The sequence below is a fragment of the Anopheles coluzzii genome, chromosome 3, assembly GCF_943734685.1.
Source record: "Anopheles coluzzii chromosome 3, AcolN3, whole genome shotgun sequence".
Taxonomy (NCBI): domain Eukaryota; kingdom Metazoa; phylum Arthropoda; class Insecta; order Diptera; family Culicidae; genus Anopheles; species Anopheles coluzzii.
Genome location: NC_064671.1, coordinates 8,444,884 through 8,462,600, shown reverse-complemented (window position 1 = coordinate 8,462,600; position 17,717 = coordinate 8,444,884). Strand labels below are relative to the sequence as shown.

Sequence of the window (17,717 nt, the reverse complement as noted above, 5' to 3'; positions counted from 1 at the left end):
AAAACACACACAAAAGGCCGCATCGAATCGGGCTGTGCACGAGTGCACATTCTGGTTGGTGTTGTTGCTGCTGCTGCCTCTCGCCTAGACAGCATGCAGAACGGTGATGGCAGCTGTCCAAACGATCCTCGCAAGCATCCTGGCAGCATGTCCCGCATGTCCTGGCATGATGCTGTCTGGCACCGGGGCTCGGTGAATGTTGTGCTAACGAAGCACACGATCGCGGTATTGTTTTCGGGCACGGACAAAGAAGGAAAGGTAAAACAGAGCCCCTGGCAGCCGCTTGGTGGGGGAGCAGCAGCATTTAAAAGTGCAAAAAAAAAAAAACCGTCCGATGCACCGGTAGGAAAGGTTAAAGTGCGCAGGTTGCGCATGGCTACTGAACTGCTGCCGAATTTGCCTGCTGGAGCATAGGGACAATGGGAAGGTCCTCGAGCGTGCATTGTGCTGTGGACGACGACCGGTGGCTTTGGCAGGAAGCTGCAGGGAATGTACCTTACCGTTGCTGGGTACGGGCCAGCATGATGCAATGGAAGGAACAACTTTGTTGATGAATAAAGCAACCCGAAAGCACCGACAGGCGGGGCGGGAATGTAAATTAGAACCCTGCCACTGTGGTGACTTTCCACTGGAATTTCGCATGAACAATGGCGTCTGCACATGTCCGAAGCGGTCCGGTAAAGGGGGGGGGGGGGGGGGGTCATGGACCAGCATGCGATCAATATCAGTGACTTATGATTTTTTCGCTTTCCTCTCAGCTCACGCAACCCACTCGTCAGGATCAATTATCCTGCTGCGCGGCGTTCGGGGGAAAACCAAGCGCACAATACGCAAAGAAGTACGGTCGACAGCGTCTAGCCAATGGCACCGGCTTCCGGCTTTCGAGTCGCGTCGCGGTCGCTTTGACAGCAAAGGTAATAATTAAAGCCCGAAGTCCCTCCCCCGGTTCCGTGTCGTCCGGTGCACAAAGGAAAAGGACTTTTGAACCGTACCATTAGACGGGTACGGAGTGGGACTTTCGGTTTAGATTTCGCTGGAAGGAGAGCTAAATTAGTAATTAAACTTCCGGTTCTTTTGGCTTTTCCCCCATTTTGCTGCGTTGATTCTGCAACTGCGCAAACGGATTGAATTTCATGCGAGCCGCAGAAGGGATTGGGATTTGCGTCGGGTGTGTACCGTTCACCTGCAGGAATGTGCAGGGTGTGTACCTGTGTGGCGAGACGAGCAAAGGCAACGATCCGATCAAACAACGGTTGACTCGAACCGAATTTCAAGCTGTTCCAATATTGAACCCATTTTGTTTGTCCACCGAAACCTCCGGGACGCGGTGTTTGAGCATGAAGGTGATGGATTAATGGTGGCGTTTGATGCAACTGCAACACTGCGACAATGTTTGCAGTGGTGAGCATGTGCAACGGCGTAGAGCGTCTTCAATCGATTACATTCAGATGTCTTTCGGGTGATATGCATTTTATGGTACTGCATTAATCGTTGCCGGTAACATCACGTGTCAGTGTGAAAGGTGCGTCATGGTTTATAGCAAACAAATACCTGAACAGATGCTATCGGACAGTATAAACTGTTAAAAGAAGTACCTCACATACCTCACTGCAGTAAACCTCAAAGTGTACATTCGTTTCGTGGGTAATCGAAGGGAAACTAGAATGAAATTTGTTCTATTCATAGGGTCAAAATGACAGTTAAGATATTTTCCCATGAAGCAGTGATCAGTTGCGTGGATTCTATTGAGTTTATTGTGTTTGCAAAAATAATAGGATTTGAACCCATCGCCAGAAGGGTTGACGTTAAGCGATTGTTCTTTACCGAGAGGATTTGAAGTGTACTTGAGTATGATGATTGGTGATGCCATATTTCGGGTATTGGGATTGCAATGATTGTATCATTTAAAAGAGGTTTAAACGAACTTCGGAATGACATATTGTTTCATCCCTTGAAGTGTCATCGAAGTTCAATCGATCCTTCAGAGACATAAATCGTACATCATGTTCACACAAAAGACTTAACATCAAGGTCATAATATTTCTCAAAAAACGATCCGCTCCTTCATATTTCTCACTCAAATAAATGAGTCCAATTTTTCTCCAGTTTTCCATAAACTAGGCGACGGCCCCCGTAGCAAACAAACCATTGCACACAATCTAAACAGACATTTGTCTGATCAAATTAAAATAAATTAACAACACCACTGCGGCAACGACGAGCAGCAGGGAAAGCGGACAACATTCACAGGCTCACGATCACCATCTGTGACGATGGGACAATTAATTTTCACATCGTTTCCATTCGCTCTGTAGGTTTGCGTCGGTGGGAGAGGCGGTAAAATAGTAAAAAAAAAAGGAAAACACTTCCAAGGTGTAAATTAGCCTGCACTATCGTAAACATTTATCACCGTCATCGGTTGGCTTCTATCCAGAAAAAAATCCTCTTCATATGAGCGTGCGTGAGGGTGTGGAATCTCTCCGGCAAGCCATGCTTAAGCCCACCCTGCCTATAGAACTCTACGGCACACCGGGTGTCTGAGAACAGAAAAAACGTAGAGAAAGTAATTGCACCACGCACACGACTCGCGCGGGAAAAAGTGATGTTTGTTTATAACCTTTTAATATGATCAGATTATGAAGGCGCCCTACGACGCGATGTCGGCCATATTTTAGGCCCCAGCGCGCTCAGCCCAGTGCGTGATAAATTCTTCCCGATCACCTCCGATGATCTGCTTGCGGAAGATCAGGGCCGTTGCAGTTGCTTTGTGGGGACAGATTTTTCAACGCCACTCCAGTCCCTCGTGAAGGGCCGGAAAGTCACCAAAAGCCGCGCTACGACTGGGGGAAGCGTGCTGTCACACGTACGTCACCGGAGGGTCTTAACATGTATATTTTCATCCTCCCTCATCAACTTGATGGTTCGGTCTGGCTGTGTGTGTGTTGAAGTGTTTTATTTATTTTTATATCACTCGATCACTTCTGGGGGTGACGATCGATCTTCCTCTCGAATTACTTTATGAGCCACACGGTGCCATGGAGCACCGTTCTTGTGGTGGTGGCCGCTCGCCACGCCAGACTGCCGCTCCAGCCAGGTTTCCCGAGACCTTGCGGACATGTTAATCTCTGCCGCATTGCTGACATGCACACGTGTCCAAAGATGACGCCGTTTTGCGGCGGTGTATTGTTTCAGGCTCACTCTCTCGTTACTTGCTTTCGCGTGCGTTGCGTGCCACACGAGATCGACGTATTAGGTGTGTGTGTGTGTGTGTTTGGGTGGAGGGAGTGTAAGTGTTTCTTTGCACGAGAAGAAAAGTACAGCAACCAGAGGAGACTCCAGTATCTTCCACCCAGCCGAGGAAAAAAAACCCTCTTTCAGTGCGGAAATGTGTCGATAAATTTCGTTCACCCTCTCCACCAAGGTTCCGCTTCCGCTCGAGTCGACCCGTCGGCCCGGAAAAACCGAACCTGATGGTTTCATATTTAAAAAACAATTTTCTATTTTAATAGCGGCGTCAACAACTATTAAACGGCTTCGACGCTCGTATATTCCGGTGCCCGGGAGTGGGAAAGATTTATACGCCTCCTTCTGCTCGTAACAGCTTAAGGTCGGTTCCGGTTTCATAAATGTCAGCACCTCGCGCAATGTCAGCCCTGTCGACAGGCGGCGTTTAAGATATCCGCTGCTTCTCGTTTTATGTGGACCATCAGGACTGGAAGACTCAATTTTCCACGAATTTTCATCCTTAGAATAATGGGAAAACAATCGAAAGTCTTGCTTAGGTTTAGACAGGGCCAGTCGATCGTCACGAGCGCGGTGTCATCCGGGTTTCGTTTTATGTGAAGGGAAGTAAGCATTAAAACAACAAATTGTTACCGCGCGAGACAGGATAAGCCGTCACAATTTTATAGGAATTTAAGGCATCGCCACACTCCGGCACACACACTCTGAAGTACAAATTGCGTTTGGTTGGAGTTTCAATGAAGTTAAGGGCGAGCAATTTGGTACCGCTCGGTTGGGTATCGCGTGTCATAAAGGTGTACAAATTGACAGAGCGCTCTCCACGGCTATGACAGTGAAGTGTGTACGCCTTTGTACAATACACCACTGGACATCGTCTAGAATTTCCGCCCAAAAAGGCTATTTTGATAGATGTCCTTTTGCCCGCGTTCAATGAGATGTCCGGAGCGCGTTGACAGAAGCGTGCACGCTCGGTCTACTGTCCAGTTGGGTTTTATGGGTGTAACCAAACCCGGCAACATTCTCGGCAATTCTTGAGCAAACAAACGGTTGTAAGCACGTGCAGCGAGTCCCATTTCGGGGCAAGGGGGACAACAAAAGATCGATCGGTTAAGCGAAAGATCGCTTCTTGGCTGGATTGCATCTTCGATTGGAAAACTTATCAAAAACGCTGGACCCAAAAAAGGTGTTCGTCGTGGTCGAACAATAAAAGCAGGGGAAAAGGTAGGAGGAGGATCCTTTTTCAACACCGATCACCGTAAACACGGTAAGCGACATTAAAGCTTCTTCACTTTTTTCTCAATATTCCGTATCTAGTTGATACCTTACCGATAGTTGTCGGTGCCCTACCTATCAACCTGCACTGCGAAGAGAACTGTCAAATCGAATCGTTTTTTTCAACCTTTTCATTGAGCTGCAGCTTTCCCTTTTGTGTCCACCCTCTCTCTTTCTCTCGCTCGCTCGTCCCAATCCCGCACACGTGCACACGGTTTTATAAACTCATTTATTTATTAAAAGTTGAAAGAAATCACGACACCGGCGGCAACGAAACATCTGCCGGTCCGCCGGGGTGGTTTTCCTTCAGCCGTCTAGCGGCAGGCTAGTCTGCATCCTTTTGCTGCTGCTGCTTTCAGGTTATTCCGTTCCGCCAGTTCTGCCTTTTGCTGTTTTCGCCTGCCAAGATGCTCGTCCAGCGGTGGAAGATGCTGCACAAGAAACGCAACGAAATGGAAACCGGTAAGGAACCGACCTGCACCATCGCGTACGTACGCGTGCGCGCCAACATTGCATCGGGCCCGGTGTGGTGCATGGGGTGTTTCCTTAAAAGAGGACAAGGATCGGGACTGATCTTCAAGAACGGGAAGAGGTTTTGCTGCAGCTGCACAGGGCCAGACGAAGGACTGGCTGTGCGCACATTGAACCGGGGCCCTTTTGTTCGCGAGTATGATATTAAATCGACAGCGGTAAGCTTTTGCGTTACGGTACAGATCCGAGGGACGTCGCTTTCTGGATGTGGCGGGTTTTACGAGGGAGTGTCATATAGCCGACCACCATGAACAATGCGTTTGCGTTCGATGCGTTCAATGTTTGACGTATGATTTTTTGATTTTATAGATTGGACTTGCCCGGTAAATGCTTGCGTGTGTGTGTGTGGTTGGGTTCCTTCTCACCTTTCGTTTGGTGCTTCTAAACTGGTAATTGTCTGTCTTCTAGGAGGTTGTAAGGTTCTATCGAATCTTGCGCTCATCTCACATTGATATAAGAGTATTAGTCAAGTAAAGAACTTCAAACGAGTCAGCTCTTGGACTCAGCAACAGCAACACACTGAGGACTAAGTTTCCATTGAATACATTGACACTCTTTTCTACGTTCGTTTAATATATCGATGAACCATCAACTAGATCATCCTCCAATAATAACATCAAAAAGATCTATGAAAAGATGCGCCGGAAAACTTAAGATCTTGCATATATGAGTCGTATGCTTTGGCGTCCAAGATCCAGACAAACCCGATCTTATCATCTCATTAAAAGCTGCACGTGCACGTCTAGCGAGCGTTGCTGTTGGCAGCTTTAACCACGCCAGCACGATCACCCGACGAAAGCCACCAGTCACGACTACTACTGCCGCTTGCCAATTCCTGCGGTCTGCATCCCACAACACCCGGCCCTGGCGCCCTGGATACATGTTGGGCGCTCACCCCCTTCCCAGGTCCCGGGATTCTATGCGCAAAAATTAATTACCAAACCGATGTGAGCGATTTCGCGTGTGAAGTTTATTGTTTTCCATTAAGGCGTACGTACGACACTGGTGTGCGCTCGCGCGCGTCGAGAGAAGGTTGCCCAACCCACCAAACCGGGTGCCCGGGCGCGCAAGTGCTATCGGTTTGATCGATCGATGGCGTCTCGAAACCAGAGTTGGGAGGGGGGATACTACTGTTCCGTCACCAAACCGTTCCATAGAGCAGCAACCGCAGCACTCATGTTCGTAGTGTGGACCGCGGAGTTTGGCGCAGCGGTGCTATACGCGCACCCAGTGCACCGGCTCTAATTATTTAATCGTGGTCCAAATAATGGGGCTACTGTACTGCCTTTTTGCCTCTGTTATTCGGGATTAGGGCCCGTTTTTTCTGATTAGGCTACGGGCTACCGTCGCACCCGGCAGGCAACAGAACGGCCAAATATTCCTTTCTAAATCCATAACTCATGCCCGCAGTCGTCGTCGTCGTCGTAGTCACCGCAGTCCACCGAAGGAGTTTCACACTTCAGCAAACCACAAAACCGCCGGATTTTCTTCCCCGCTCTCGCTTGGCCGGGTGAATTATGAAACATTTCACAACAACCGACGGGACCCGGTAATGGGCTGAAAATTGTCCAACCAAATTGTAGGATACAAACTCCGAGAGACCTTCCGCAGTGGCCGGGGTGGTTGGCAGCAGACAGGAAGGTGTTAGAATAAATAATGTAGCGCGATTTATCTTCCACAACGGTGGAGTTTTGCGCTCCCGAAAGGGCCAATTGTTTGCGTTGATGACTGACAGCGAACTGTTTGTCTAGCCGTGAACATCATCGCGCACGGTAGTTAAGAAGATCGGTGTACAGTGTTGATGCGATCCATCGACTCGGTTTCATAATCTTGCCAGAACTCCAATTAGTGGAGTCGTCTTGGTGGTTTGACTTGCCCACGGAAAACCCCTGCTCGTCGGAAGCGACTTCTAATGTCCAGACAGTCGGCATTCTCACGCTTCCTGTGGCAGACAGATCCTGCCAACAGAGCGGGCTGATGCGCGTGACGACATCGTGATCATAAATCAAAGCCACATGACTCATCATCCGGAGCAGGCTAATGATGATGATGATGACGTCGAATACTGTCACTCACCGCGAATAATGCGCAAGAAAGGGTCGCCTTACTGTTCGCGACCTGCTTTTTGTTGTTGTTGTTGGTTCTCGGTGAAAGGTTGCCGTTGATGAAGATGACCCAAATTTCATGCATATTCTGGTACGGTGAGTTACTCGTTGATCCGCTGAACCTGCCCGGGACCATCATCGCTCCCTAGGAAAGTTCTTAATGAACCAAGAGGTCCTGGAACGCGTGAAAACTCTGAAGTAAGACGGCGTTGAAGGGGTGCATCTTCAAGTCAATCCAGACACTTCTAACGTGAAAACTCCTGAAGGATTGATCGGCATCGGGATATGTAAATCAAGGGACTCTCCGTATACAGGATGACGCAGCACAAACGCCCATGTTCCCGCAAAAGTGGATCGAATGATATTAAGCGCGTAATTTTTACCGATTTTCAACTCGATCCCTTTTTTCATCGGGATGGTATGATGATGTGCTTTTGCTGCAACCGTTACTAATGTGAGAGTGTTAGAAATACACCAACAGAAGATAGACATGTTATGCCAAAATATGTGAGAGACTCAAGATTGTCAAGATGTGAGAGACTCAAGACTCAAGAGATTGTGGCGCCTTCGGAGCAACGGGGTGCCTGACCACGCTCCCTTATCCCACCTTCGCTGTCTGTTAATGAGGTTCCGTTTAGTCAGCAATATGCACCATATTAAGATAAACATTTTGTAAACAAGCCCGAAAACAACGGTACCATGCGCAAGATAACTTTACAGCTTTGAGCAGGTAGAGCCCATCGCACGAAACAAAAAAAAAGGTGCAAAAAGGTGCTCGACCCAAAGGTCCTGCCTTATCTCCAGACGATATCGCGTGTCTACATTTTTGCTGCTCGGTACAGCCTACGCGCCGTGGCTCTTTCTCAGCACGTGCGCTGAGGTGAAGGATCTTCTCCGGCGCAGGCCATTGCTTGGAACGAAAACAGTTCGTCCGGTGGCGTCTTCCTACCAAACGGGATGAGCGATGGTAGCGAGATGGCCCAACGCGACTATGGCCCTGTAACCCTAACGGCACACGAAAAACGAGAAAAGGCGTGTTAATATTTATTTCTGAGAAAAACAGCAAATAAAATCGACGTTTTATTTCATCTCCACACGGCAGCGCGCAACGCTGGACCCGATGCGAGGTCGTCCCCAAGGGATGGCACAATATAGCTCTGCATTAACAAGGGATTTTTATGACGAGTTGGTGGTTGTCGATCGTTTGGTTTTGGAGGGAGTGAGGGGGCCATACACGGTATTGGGAAGGGGTCGTGTAATGAGCAGATACACGAACCGATCGGGAAAAGAGTTCGTTGCAACAGTTCGTTTGACCCTAGGGCGAGGTGTATTGTTCCGATCACTGGGTGGGTGAGTAAATGGTGCCTGTTGGGGGAGAAAGAGTTTTTAATTTATGACCAACACAGGAAGCTATTTGTCGCGATCGTGGAAGTGTTAGGGTCGTGGGGGTTGTTGAAGTAGCTACAAAATACGAGCTTTTAATAGAATGAACGTTATGAAACGATTTTAGAGATTTATGATGAGCGGTGGTAAAATGGTTTAAACATAAGAGTAAATTTAGAAAAAGAAAACATCAGATATCAATATCAAATCTTATGTTATCAGCTTGAAATTCTGTCAGCTTACTACAAGCCTGTTACCATGGCTTTCTTCGACGTGGAATTAAAGCAAGGGCGATAACCGTTACTTAGGGGTCGTATAGATGTTTTGTAAACAAACATTTTGTTTACCATGTACTAATTAGGCACGGGTTCTGGATAAACCTAGCATCAACACTCTAAAAACAAGTTGTAAAACAGTTTTTGAACAGTAGCAAATCTTCTCTTACCACAAGCAAACAGGTGGTCCTTTCGTGTCAACCATGTACCAACTTCTGAGATCCGTCCTGCCAGTGCTGCTGATTGCAGCATCAGTTCCCCGCATCTGCAGTGGCGATAAAATGGACGATAGTAATTCCGGCAACCTGATTGTGGGCGGCTTCGTGGTCAGCATCGATCAGGTCCCATACCAAGCGGCCGTTATCTATAATGGAAAGTTCAGCTGCGGTGGGAGCATTATCGGGCCACGCTGGATTCTGACGGCTTTGCACTGTATCCAAACGATGGAACCGTCTGAGTATCAAATCGTGGTCGGCACCGATGACCCCGAGAATGGCACCAAGCTGCAGGTGGAGAATATGTTCGCACCTCCATTCCTTATCAATGGCAGCGTGTTCGACATTGCATTGGTGATGCTGCGCAAACGTTTGGAGTACGATGAAAAGGTACAGTGTTTGCCGTTGTTGAAATCGATCGAAGAGATTGCCGTGGGGAAGCCGGTGGTCATCTCTGGATTTGGATCCACAGAGGAAGGAGGCTATGAGACGGTACTGAAGGCGGCAAACGTCAACATACTACCGTTGGAGGAGTGCGTAAAGGCGTACGGTCTGCTGATCCACGAGCATATGTTCTGTGCGGGGTACAGGGAAGGTCAGGTGGACACTTGCCAGGGTGATTCGGGCGGACCGCTGGTGCTGGATAGTAAGCTGGCCGGTGTTATTTTCTATGGGGAAGGTTGCGCAAGAGAGCACTATCCCGGTGTGTACATGTCGGTACCGTGGTTCTACGATTGGATCGTTAATACGGTACGCGAAGCGCCAAGTACTGAAGGTAAGAAGCTTTGTGATCCTTCAAAATAGCTCTACTGGCCTAGGTGGTAAAGGGTGGTTTGGTATGTAAAGATTTCTACCTTTGACTGTAAATGATGACAAGATTAATGAATTAGAATAAAAAAGTGCAAACAATCAAATGAAAAAGGTATCGTTCTGTAAGACATAGAGAGTTTCTAGAAAAAAATATAATTTTTGTTTCAAAGTACACTTTACACTTTAATTCTCAGTTCCCGCTTAACCTAGGCCACGAGCGTTCACTTGTTTTATTTACCGTGTTACAATTGGATCCAGTTTTTGCCCGAACGCTGGAACTACGTCACATCAGCTCCGGAGCATTCACTCTTCCTCAATTTCAATTTTTCTTACCAGTAGTGCACTTATACCGAACGTTAACGTTCGTAAAGCTTACTTCGTTCCAAAACCTACTGAAAAAAACCTTCCTGGGCGTAGTTTTGGCAGTCATTTCACTCCGAATCGGGAACTTCCTCAAGCCCGACGACAATAACACCGCCAACATGGTGGTGGGAGGCTTCCAGGTGGGCATTGAAACGGTGCCCTATCAGGTGGCCATTTTCTACGCAGGAGAGCTACTGTGCGGTGGAAGCATTATCGGACTGCACTGGGTTTTAACGTCCTACCACTGCGTCAGCACGCGCATTCCATCCGACTATGGTATTGTGGTTGGCGTCACGAACCCAGAAGCTGATGGTAGGAGGATACATGTGGAGGACTTCATTTTCCCCGCGGTGACAGAGAGTGATAAAACCTACGATATAGCGTTGGTGAAGCTGAACCAAAGTTTGGTGTACAGTGAAGCAGTGCAGTGTATTCCGCTGCTATCAGTGCATGATGCCATTGGTCCCGGAAAACCGGCGTACATCTCTGGCTTTGGATTCACGCAGGACGGCGGGTCTGAAACTCAGTTAAAGATCGCCACCATCCAAGTGCTTCCGTGGCAAACCTGTCAGGAGGCTTACCCTACCCTGATGCGAAAGTATTTGCTGTGTGCGGGGGTAACGGAAGGTCAGGTTGACGCTTGCCACGGTGACTCGGGCGGACCACTGGTCGTGGATGGTCAGTTGGCCGGTGTTGTGTTCTTTGGGAAAGGTTGTGCGGATCCTAACCATCCCGGTGTATACATATCGGTACCGTGGTTCTACGATTGGATAGTTGATGCGGTACGCAACCAGTCGAATGCTGAAAATCGAGAGCTTTGTACTGCAGCAAAACAGGAATTAGGAACGATCGATGACAAAGAATAGTTTCCAATGATGCATAATAAATATGAATTTTATAGTGTAAAATTGTGTCCTTTAAATACATCCAGCATTGTAATCGTGATCATATGTAACCTCTTCTGAATAATCGAGCACATTATCTTCCTAGTTCCTTTAAAATGGCTGTTAGCATGAGTTTGCCTCGCAAATTCAATGAAATTCAGGATTATAGATTTAACTCAGCTCGGGAAGCTTCATTTTGCATGGCTTAGAGTTGGCGAAAACAAGCTTGTTTACCACTTAAAAATTTGTTCCATTTTCCGAACGAATGCTGGAACAACATCAAATCAGTAGGCATCAGTAGGTACGCAAAATCGCTCACAAAAAACATTTAAATGCTGCATACTTTCTCTCGAATAGTATCATTCGTTGTATTCCTTTCGTTTAAGTAACATGGGCGTTCTAAGGCAAGCCGACCTGTTGGTCGTGATGTTGGCAGCAGTTGTGCTTCCATTCACCTGTGCTCAAAGGCTGAAGGATAAAGACTGGAGCAACATGATAGTGGGTGGTATGAAGGTGGAAATTGAAGCAGTACCTTACCAGGCGGCAATGTTGTTCTCGGAATCGGTGGAATGTGGGGGAAGCATTATCGGACCGCGCTGGATTGTAACGTCGCGCCACTGCATCAACCAGCACGAACCGGTCAACTATGCATTTGCAGTGGGCAGCACCGACCCATACAAGGGCAAAATAGTAAAGGTGGAGAAGTTCTTTGTTCCTCCGGAATCGTCGAACGATGATACATACGATATAGCGTTGGCGAAGCTGGCAGAATCTTTGCAGTACAGTAAATCAGTGCAGTGTATTCCGGTACTATCGTCCAAGGATGCAATCGTCCCTGGAAAACAGGCGTACATCTCTGGCTTTGGAGTCACAGAGGAGAACAATGCTGAAGTGTTAAAGGCCGCCACCATCGAAGTGCTACCGTGGCAAACCTGTCAGCAAGTTTATCCTGATGTGATGCGCGAGTTTATGCTGTGTGCCGGGATTTTGGCTGGTGGAGTGGACTCGTGCCAGGGTGACTCGGGTGGCCCGTTGGTGCTGGATAACCAGCTGGCTGGAGTGGTCTTCTATGGGATAGGTTGCGGGGAACCAAACCATCCGGGTGCGTACATATCGGTACCGTGGTTCTACGATTGGATTGTTGGCATAGTAAGCAATCAGTTAAGTGCTGAAGAACAAGAGCTTTGTAGCGCAACGCAATAGGAAAAATAAAATATTGAAGTCTAGAGAGAGTTTTTATTGATTTTTTAAGGATTTGCTAAGGATGAAACTATACCTCTTTCTATATACGGGCGCCATAGCGACACATTTACGATACGAAAAACATCCGACGATCGCAACAGGCAGGAAATGCAGATTCATGTTTAATAATTATTAAAATTATAGTGTTATTGTTTTACACATAATTAAGTATACTTTTAACATTAGTCAGTGCAAATTATGATCTTCAATTACATCTAGAATGTTAATCGTGATGTTATGCATCCTTTTAGACGTCACCCAGGTTGTGATGTTTAATTTCGTGCGATCAAAAACTTGCGAAAACAAAAAGCTTTTTTAGGGTTACCAGTTCAGACCTATCGTCATATAACGACGTACCATGAATCAAGAAGCCAAAATCGATGAGATACAACGATATTCACTGCAAAGTACATACGAGGACGCATGAAAAATTTAACATTGCATCGGATGTAATAGCACCATACAGGATGGCAGTTGGATCTATAATTGGATTGTTGACGAGGTACGTAGCCAATCGGAGGCTGCAGAAAGGGAACTTTGTGAATCATAAAAACAATTTTCATGAATTGTGTAGTTTTTGTACTTCTTCATTTACTTCCGTCTGGATTGGTGTGTAAACTTTAAAATAAATACAGCTATTGCAGACTTGTGTTATTGAATATTTGTAATTACGCCGATTGAAATATTGGACTGTTCATCGAATATCATACCATCGAAGGGAGAGATGCTGTCGTGTATAATCTGTAGCCTGTTCAAACGAGATTATCATGTTGTTATCGGCCATTGCAATTGCTTTGATACCCAATCTGAATGTTACTCTTGATTTTGCACGTAACCCAGATCTTGAAGCTTCATTTCGTATAGCCTGGCGAACTGACGAAAACAAATTGCTTGTTTATCATGTAACAATTCGATGCAGTGCTGCTCGAGTGCTGGTACTACGTTACATTAGTTCCAGAGCGCGAACTCGCTCACAAAATCATTATATAGCAGTGCATTTCCTTTGAACACTATTATTCGCTGTGTTTCTTTCCTTTCAGCAAAATGTGTGTTCTACGGCAAGTCGGCCTGCTGGCCGTGGTGTTGACAGCAGTTTCACTCCCAAACTCCAGCGCCCAACAGCAGCAGGAGGAACGGGATGATAGTGCGACCAACATGATAGTGGGAGGTATGAAGGTGGACATTGAACAAGTGCCATATCAGGCGGCTATCCTCACCTTGGGACAGGTGCATTGTGGTGGAAGCATCATCGGACCGCGCTGGGTTCTGACGGCGTACCACTGCGTCGACTGGCTCATCCCGAACTTCTACGAAGTTGCAGTGGGAAGCACCAATCCATACGAGGGCCAAAGGATCTTGGTGCGGGAGTTGTTTGTGCCTCCGGAAACATTGAGCGATCCGGACTTCGATATAGCACTCGCGAAGCTGGCCCATACATTGCAGTACAGCAGCACAGTGCAGTGCATTCCGCTACTAATATCGGATAGCAGCCTTATTCCCGATACTCCGGCGTATATCTCTGGCTTTGGTTATACAAAGGAAAGGGCCAGTGACAATATACTGAAGGCCGCTCAAATCAAGGTGCTTCCGTGGGACTACTGTCAACAGGCTTACCCGTACGTGATGCGGGAGTTCATGCTGTGTGCCGGGTTTAAGGAAGGTAAGGTGGACTCGTGCCAGGGTGACTCGGGCGGCCCGCTCATCGTGAACGCTAAGCTGGCCGGTGTTGTTTTCTATGGGGAAGGTTGTGCGAGACCGCACTTTCCCGGTGTGTATATATCGGTACCGTGGTTCTCCAATTGGATTATTGATGTGGTGGATCAACAGTCAACTGCGCTGGAAGGAGAGCTTTGTGCAGTGTAAATCATTTGACTTAAACTCCTGCAAGCACTGTGAAGCATCGGTTCTTTTTGTAATAAACAATCTTGCTGAGATGTAGCTTATGTAGAATTGTGTTGAAATTGTTCCGTGATGACGCAATGATCGCCTTACACCAGGCGAAAGAATTTCCCACGTTTTCTTGAATCGGTTGCTAGAAGTAGATAAATAACCGTTACAACTTTACCTAACATTCCATGAAATTATCATAAATTAATCAAACTTTTCTTACCTCCTCGCATGGGTGTTTTTCTTGCTGGGTGTGCAAGTTTTCCAACAACACTTTTTTTTTACATTAACCTTTTAGCTTACAATGTACCTTATCCGGCCTAATCGCTCACAGCACAAGCACAACTTCGCTACCTGACCGTTACATAAATTATCATCCTCACACAAAACCCATCCCAGGGCGGCGCTGTGGAAGAGTTGTTGTGGATCCACTTTTTTACTTCCTGCATCCTTTCCAGCCGCGCAAACAGCAAAACAGCAACCGGCTGTGCAGCAACCGAATGCAACAGGATAAGAGTGTCCTGGTTTTTTTTGCTGGTCTGTGTGTTGTTTTCACTCTCCCAACCTTGTTGTATTGTCATCGAGAGCAAACGAGAAAATTGTATTAAAGTGCGCACATGCAACGACAGGAAAAAAGGACACCCGGACGCACACTGCCACACAAGGTGCCTTGTCATGCAGATTAATTATTTGGAAAGGGGGACGCAACGGAGGCAGCATCCCTCTCCGGATTTCGGAACCACAGGTAAACATCGGTTTCGGTTCGGCCCATCCCGGCACTCAGTCGGTGATGCACTCGATCACCGTCCTTCCGGCCCCGTATGATGGGTGTGTAGTTTTTTGGCCAGGAGTTATGCATAAAACATGTCTAAGCCCAAACCCGACACGATGGATCGAAAGTGAATCCATCACAATCATCTGTGCGATTAGTGTTTGGTTGAGGCTGATTTTGCAACTCTGTGGAGCGGTGTAACTCCCCGGAACAAGTTTTCCGTGGTGGTTTCCTTTTTTCCTACCGTCCGGTGCGATGCGAAACAGGAATAAAAAAGCTGGTTTCCGCTGGTAGTCGGTGTCGGTGTGTATGTGCCTCCAGCGTTCAAGGTCCTTACAAGGGGGCCGCAGGATTTCCGAGGTCCTCCGACCGTGTGCTACACATTCACAACCCCACGGGGACGGTGTGTGTGCGCTTTTTACTCGATTTGTCGCTCGGTAACATTTTTAATGGTAATGAGGGGTAGCGTTTGTGTATTCCTATGTGTGTGTGTGTATGTGTGTACGATGCAATTAAAGCAAAAGGTTTTGAAAACGAGATTTCATACCGAGCTGGCTTTCCCGCGCGATTCCACATACGGAGGTATTCACTGCTGTGTTGCCGCACAGCAAACCCCTCTCAGGAAGCGGGAACTACGGAAGCGCGGGAAATGCGGAAGAAATTCCGGAACCAGAGTTCTCTGCGCAAGGGGGAATCGAGGGTCCTGCGTACGCAAGCATTTGCCAACAGTGTTTGAGTTATCGCCCCGGCTTTGCGAGCTAAATGAGAGGGCTGTAATATGTTTCGGGGTTACTGGTCGCGACGCAGCACAGCTACAAGCAAGCAAGCAAATCCAATCCACCGCTCACTCACAGCTGGCAATAAAATCTGTATCAAACAATGGCTTTAAGCCGACGGGCGACGGGAAAATGCCAACCAGAGGGGGTAGAGTGCAAATAATCGGAGCGAATAAAGGAAAAAAACAACGCATAACACATAACAAACTCTGGAAAAAAGGTACACCACAGCCGAACCAAGTTCGATTGGACAGAGTTTTGAAATGAGTTTGGCCTGTTTTTGTTCGCGGTTTGAATATAGAGCTCACAGAGCATTCTAACCGTTTTCATGGAAAAAGTTTTAAAGAAGGGGCTTTATGCACCTTTTTGCACCAGACTTCCAAGAACCTGCGAAAGTGTTCCCTTGACTGCCGGGATATTACGTTGAGACATCGTTCTCGGCCGAAAGTGTGCTAGTTCCAGCTCCGAGTGTCGAAAGGGTGTTAACGAGTTCCACCCAAAACAAGCAACATAATCGACAGTGCACTAGCAACAGCTAAGAGCTGCTAAACTCAACCAGTAAGTCATACCGCACGCTCCGCACGGCGAATAGTGCGCTACAAATTGAGGTTAGATCGCACCAATTTAGCGTCCGTGTGCCACGCGATGCAGATTCGGCTACAAATTGGCAAAAGCAGTCTATGAACACACACACACACACAACCTGCCATTTCGTGAGCTGTGTGGTTTGCGGTAAAAGGTCGCGGACGAATGGGTCCGCTGCTGCTCGTTATCAGAAACTGTGTTCCACTGGTGATCTCCACAAAGAAGCAAAGAAGGAGAGGAGGCTTAGGTTAAGGGCGCCCCAGCTGTGGGAAGGTGGAGTTGGCACCTTGGGATCCAGCAACCGGTCAAAGGGAGATTGAAGCGTCGATCCGAACGCCCTTAAGCGGGCCCTGGTGGTGGCGGTGGGTTGGGCCGCCCGATCGCGTACCAATTGTTGTCGAACGAACAGGTTCCGAAGTAGAACGCCCTGTTTGGATGGCTGTGCGGGCAGAGTTAGTCGATCTAGTGGATTGTTTTGGAGTGTTTTGTTGTGAGAGGACTTTAAAAGACAAATGGATATAATTAATATCAAACAAGTCACAAAAGAGGTATTGAAGCATTGGATGGGATATTACAAACTATTTTATGACTTCTTGATCACTCTGTTATTTATATTTGCAGATTATATTATCCTAACGTCTCTAGACAGCAACATAGAACTAATCACCAAACTCACGAACTTCCGAGCAAACCCTGTAAACACTGTTCGCATTCCGTGATCGATCGATCGGTTATTATCGGCATCGGGGAAGGAGCAAACCCCAAAAGGAGGCCAACTCGTAGGGACACCAGATCCGCCCAACTCCGAACTCGATTTGGTGTGAACTTCAACCGTGCCTCAGGCGGCCTCCCCCATTTCGGATTGCATCATGCTTCAACTTCTAAACCACTTCATCAGCACCGTTTACGCCGATAGTACGCGATAAGCTCTGGTTCGGCAAACGCCAAACGGGCCCCCCGGTGCCAAAACCTCCCGCTACTACTACTACCAACGCCCGGCGATCGATACGATGCGATAGCGCACCGTTTGATGATTATTGTGTTTAAACTGCTCTTTTGTGGGACGCAGGCACGGATTGGCGTTCGATTGAAAAGAATGGCCACGGTGGGTCTGTGTTCGCATACCGACAAACTACCGCTGACGGGACGCTTGTTTTGATGCTTTAACCTAGTTTAGGGCGGACCACGGCGAGCGGAAGACCTCAGTCACCGGGGAGTTTGCTTTTTTCGGGGGTACCGTGTAATTCAATTGATTCCAGCAGTTCAACGGGATGGAGTGGACGGGGATGATAATTTCATAGCGCACTTCCTCACTTGTTCGGCAGGAAGCGTACGAGAGCGTCGTCGTCGTCGTAGACGTGTTGTAGTTGCGCG

At 47.6% G+C, this 17,717-nt stretch overlaps 1 protein-coding gene across 1 annotated transcript; it reads left to right on the top strand.

Moving 5' to 3' along the window:
• The first annotated feature begins 8,937 nt into the window (after window positions 1–8,937).
• On the top strand, window positions 8,938–14,266 carry LOC120960081 (transmembrane protease serine 9-like). Its single transcript, XM_049610688.1, has 5 exons — window positions 8,938–9,811; window positions 10,045–11,062; window positions 11,129–11,132; window positions 11,439–12,281; window positions 13,317–14,266. Exons 1-5 carry the CDS (start codon window positions 9,013–9,015, stop codon window positions 14,184–14,186), a joined length of 3,534 nt encoding a protein of 1,177 aa, XP_049466645.1. The 5' UTR covers window positions 8,938–9,012; the 3' UTR covers window positions 14,187–14,266.
• Window positions 14,267–17,717: the final 3,451 nt, after the last annotated feature.

Bases quoted from the DNA above. Each gene is read 5' to 3' on its own strand.
- LOC120960081 (XM_049610688.1), top strand. From the start codon at position 9,013: ATGTACCAACTTCTGAGATCCGTCCTGCCAGTGCTGCTGATTGCAGCA. The intron at 9,812-10,044 runs GTGATCCTTCAA...CGCTTAACCTAG, and splicing joins TACTGAAGGTAAGAAGCTTT to GCCACGAGCGTTCACTTGTT. The intron at 12,282-13,316 runs TAGGAAAAATAA...ATTATATAGCAG, and splicing joins AGCTTTGTAGCGCAACGCAA to TGCATTTCCTTTGAACACTA.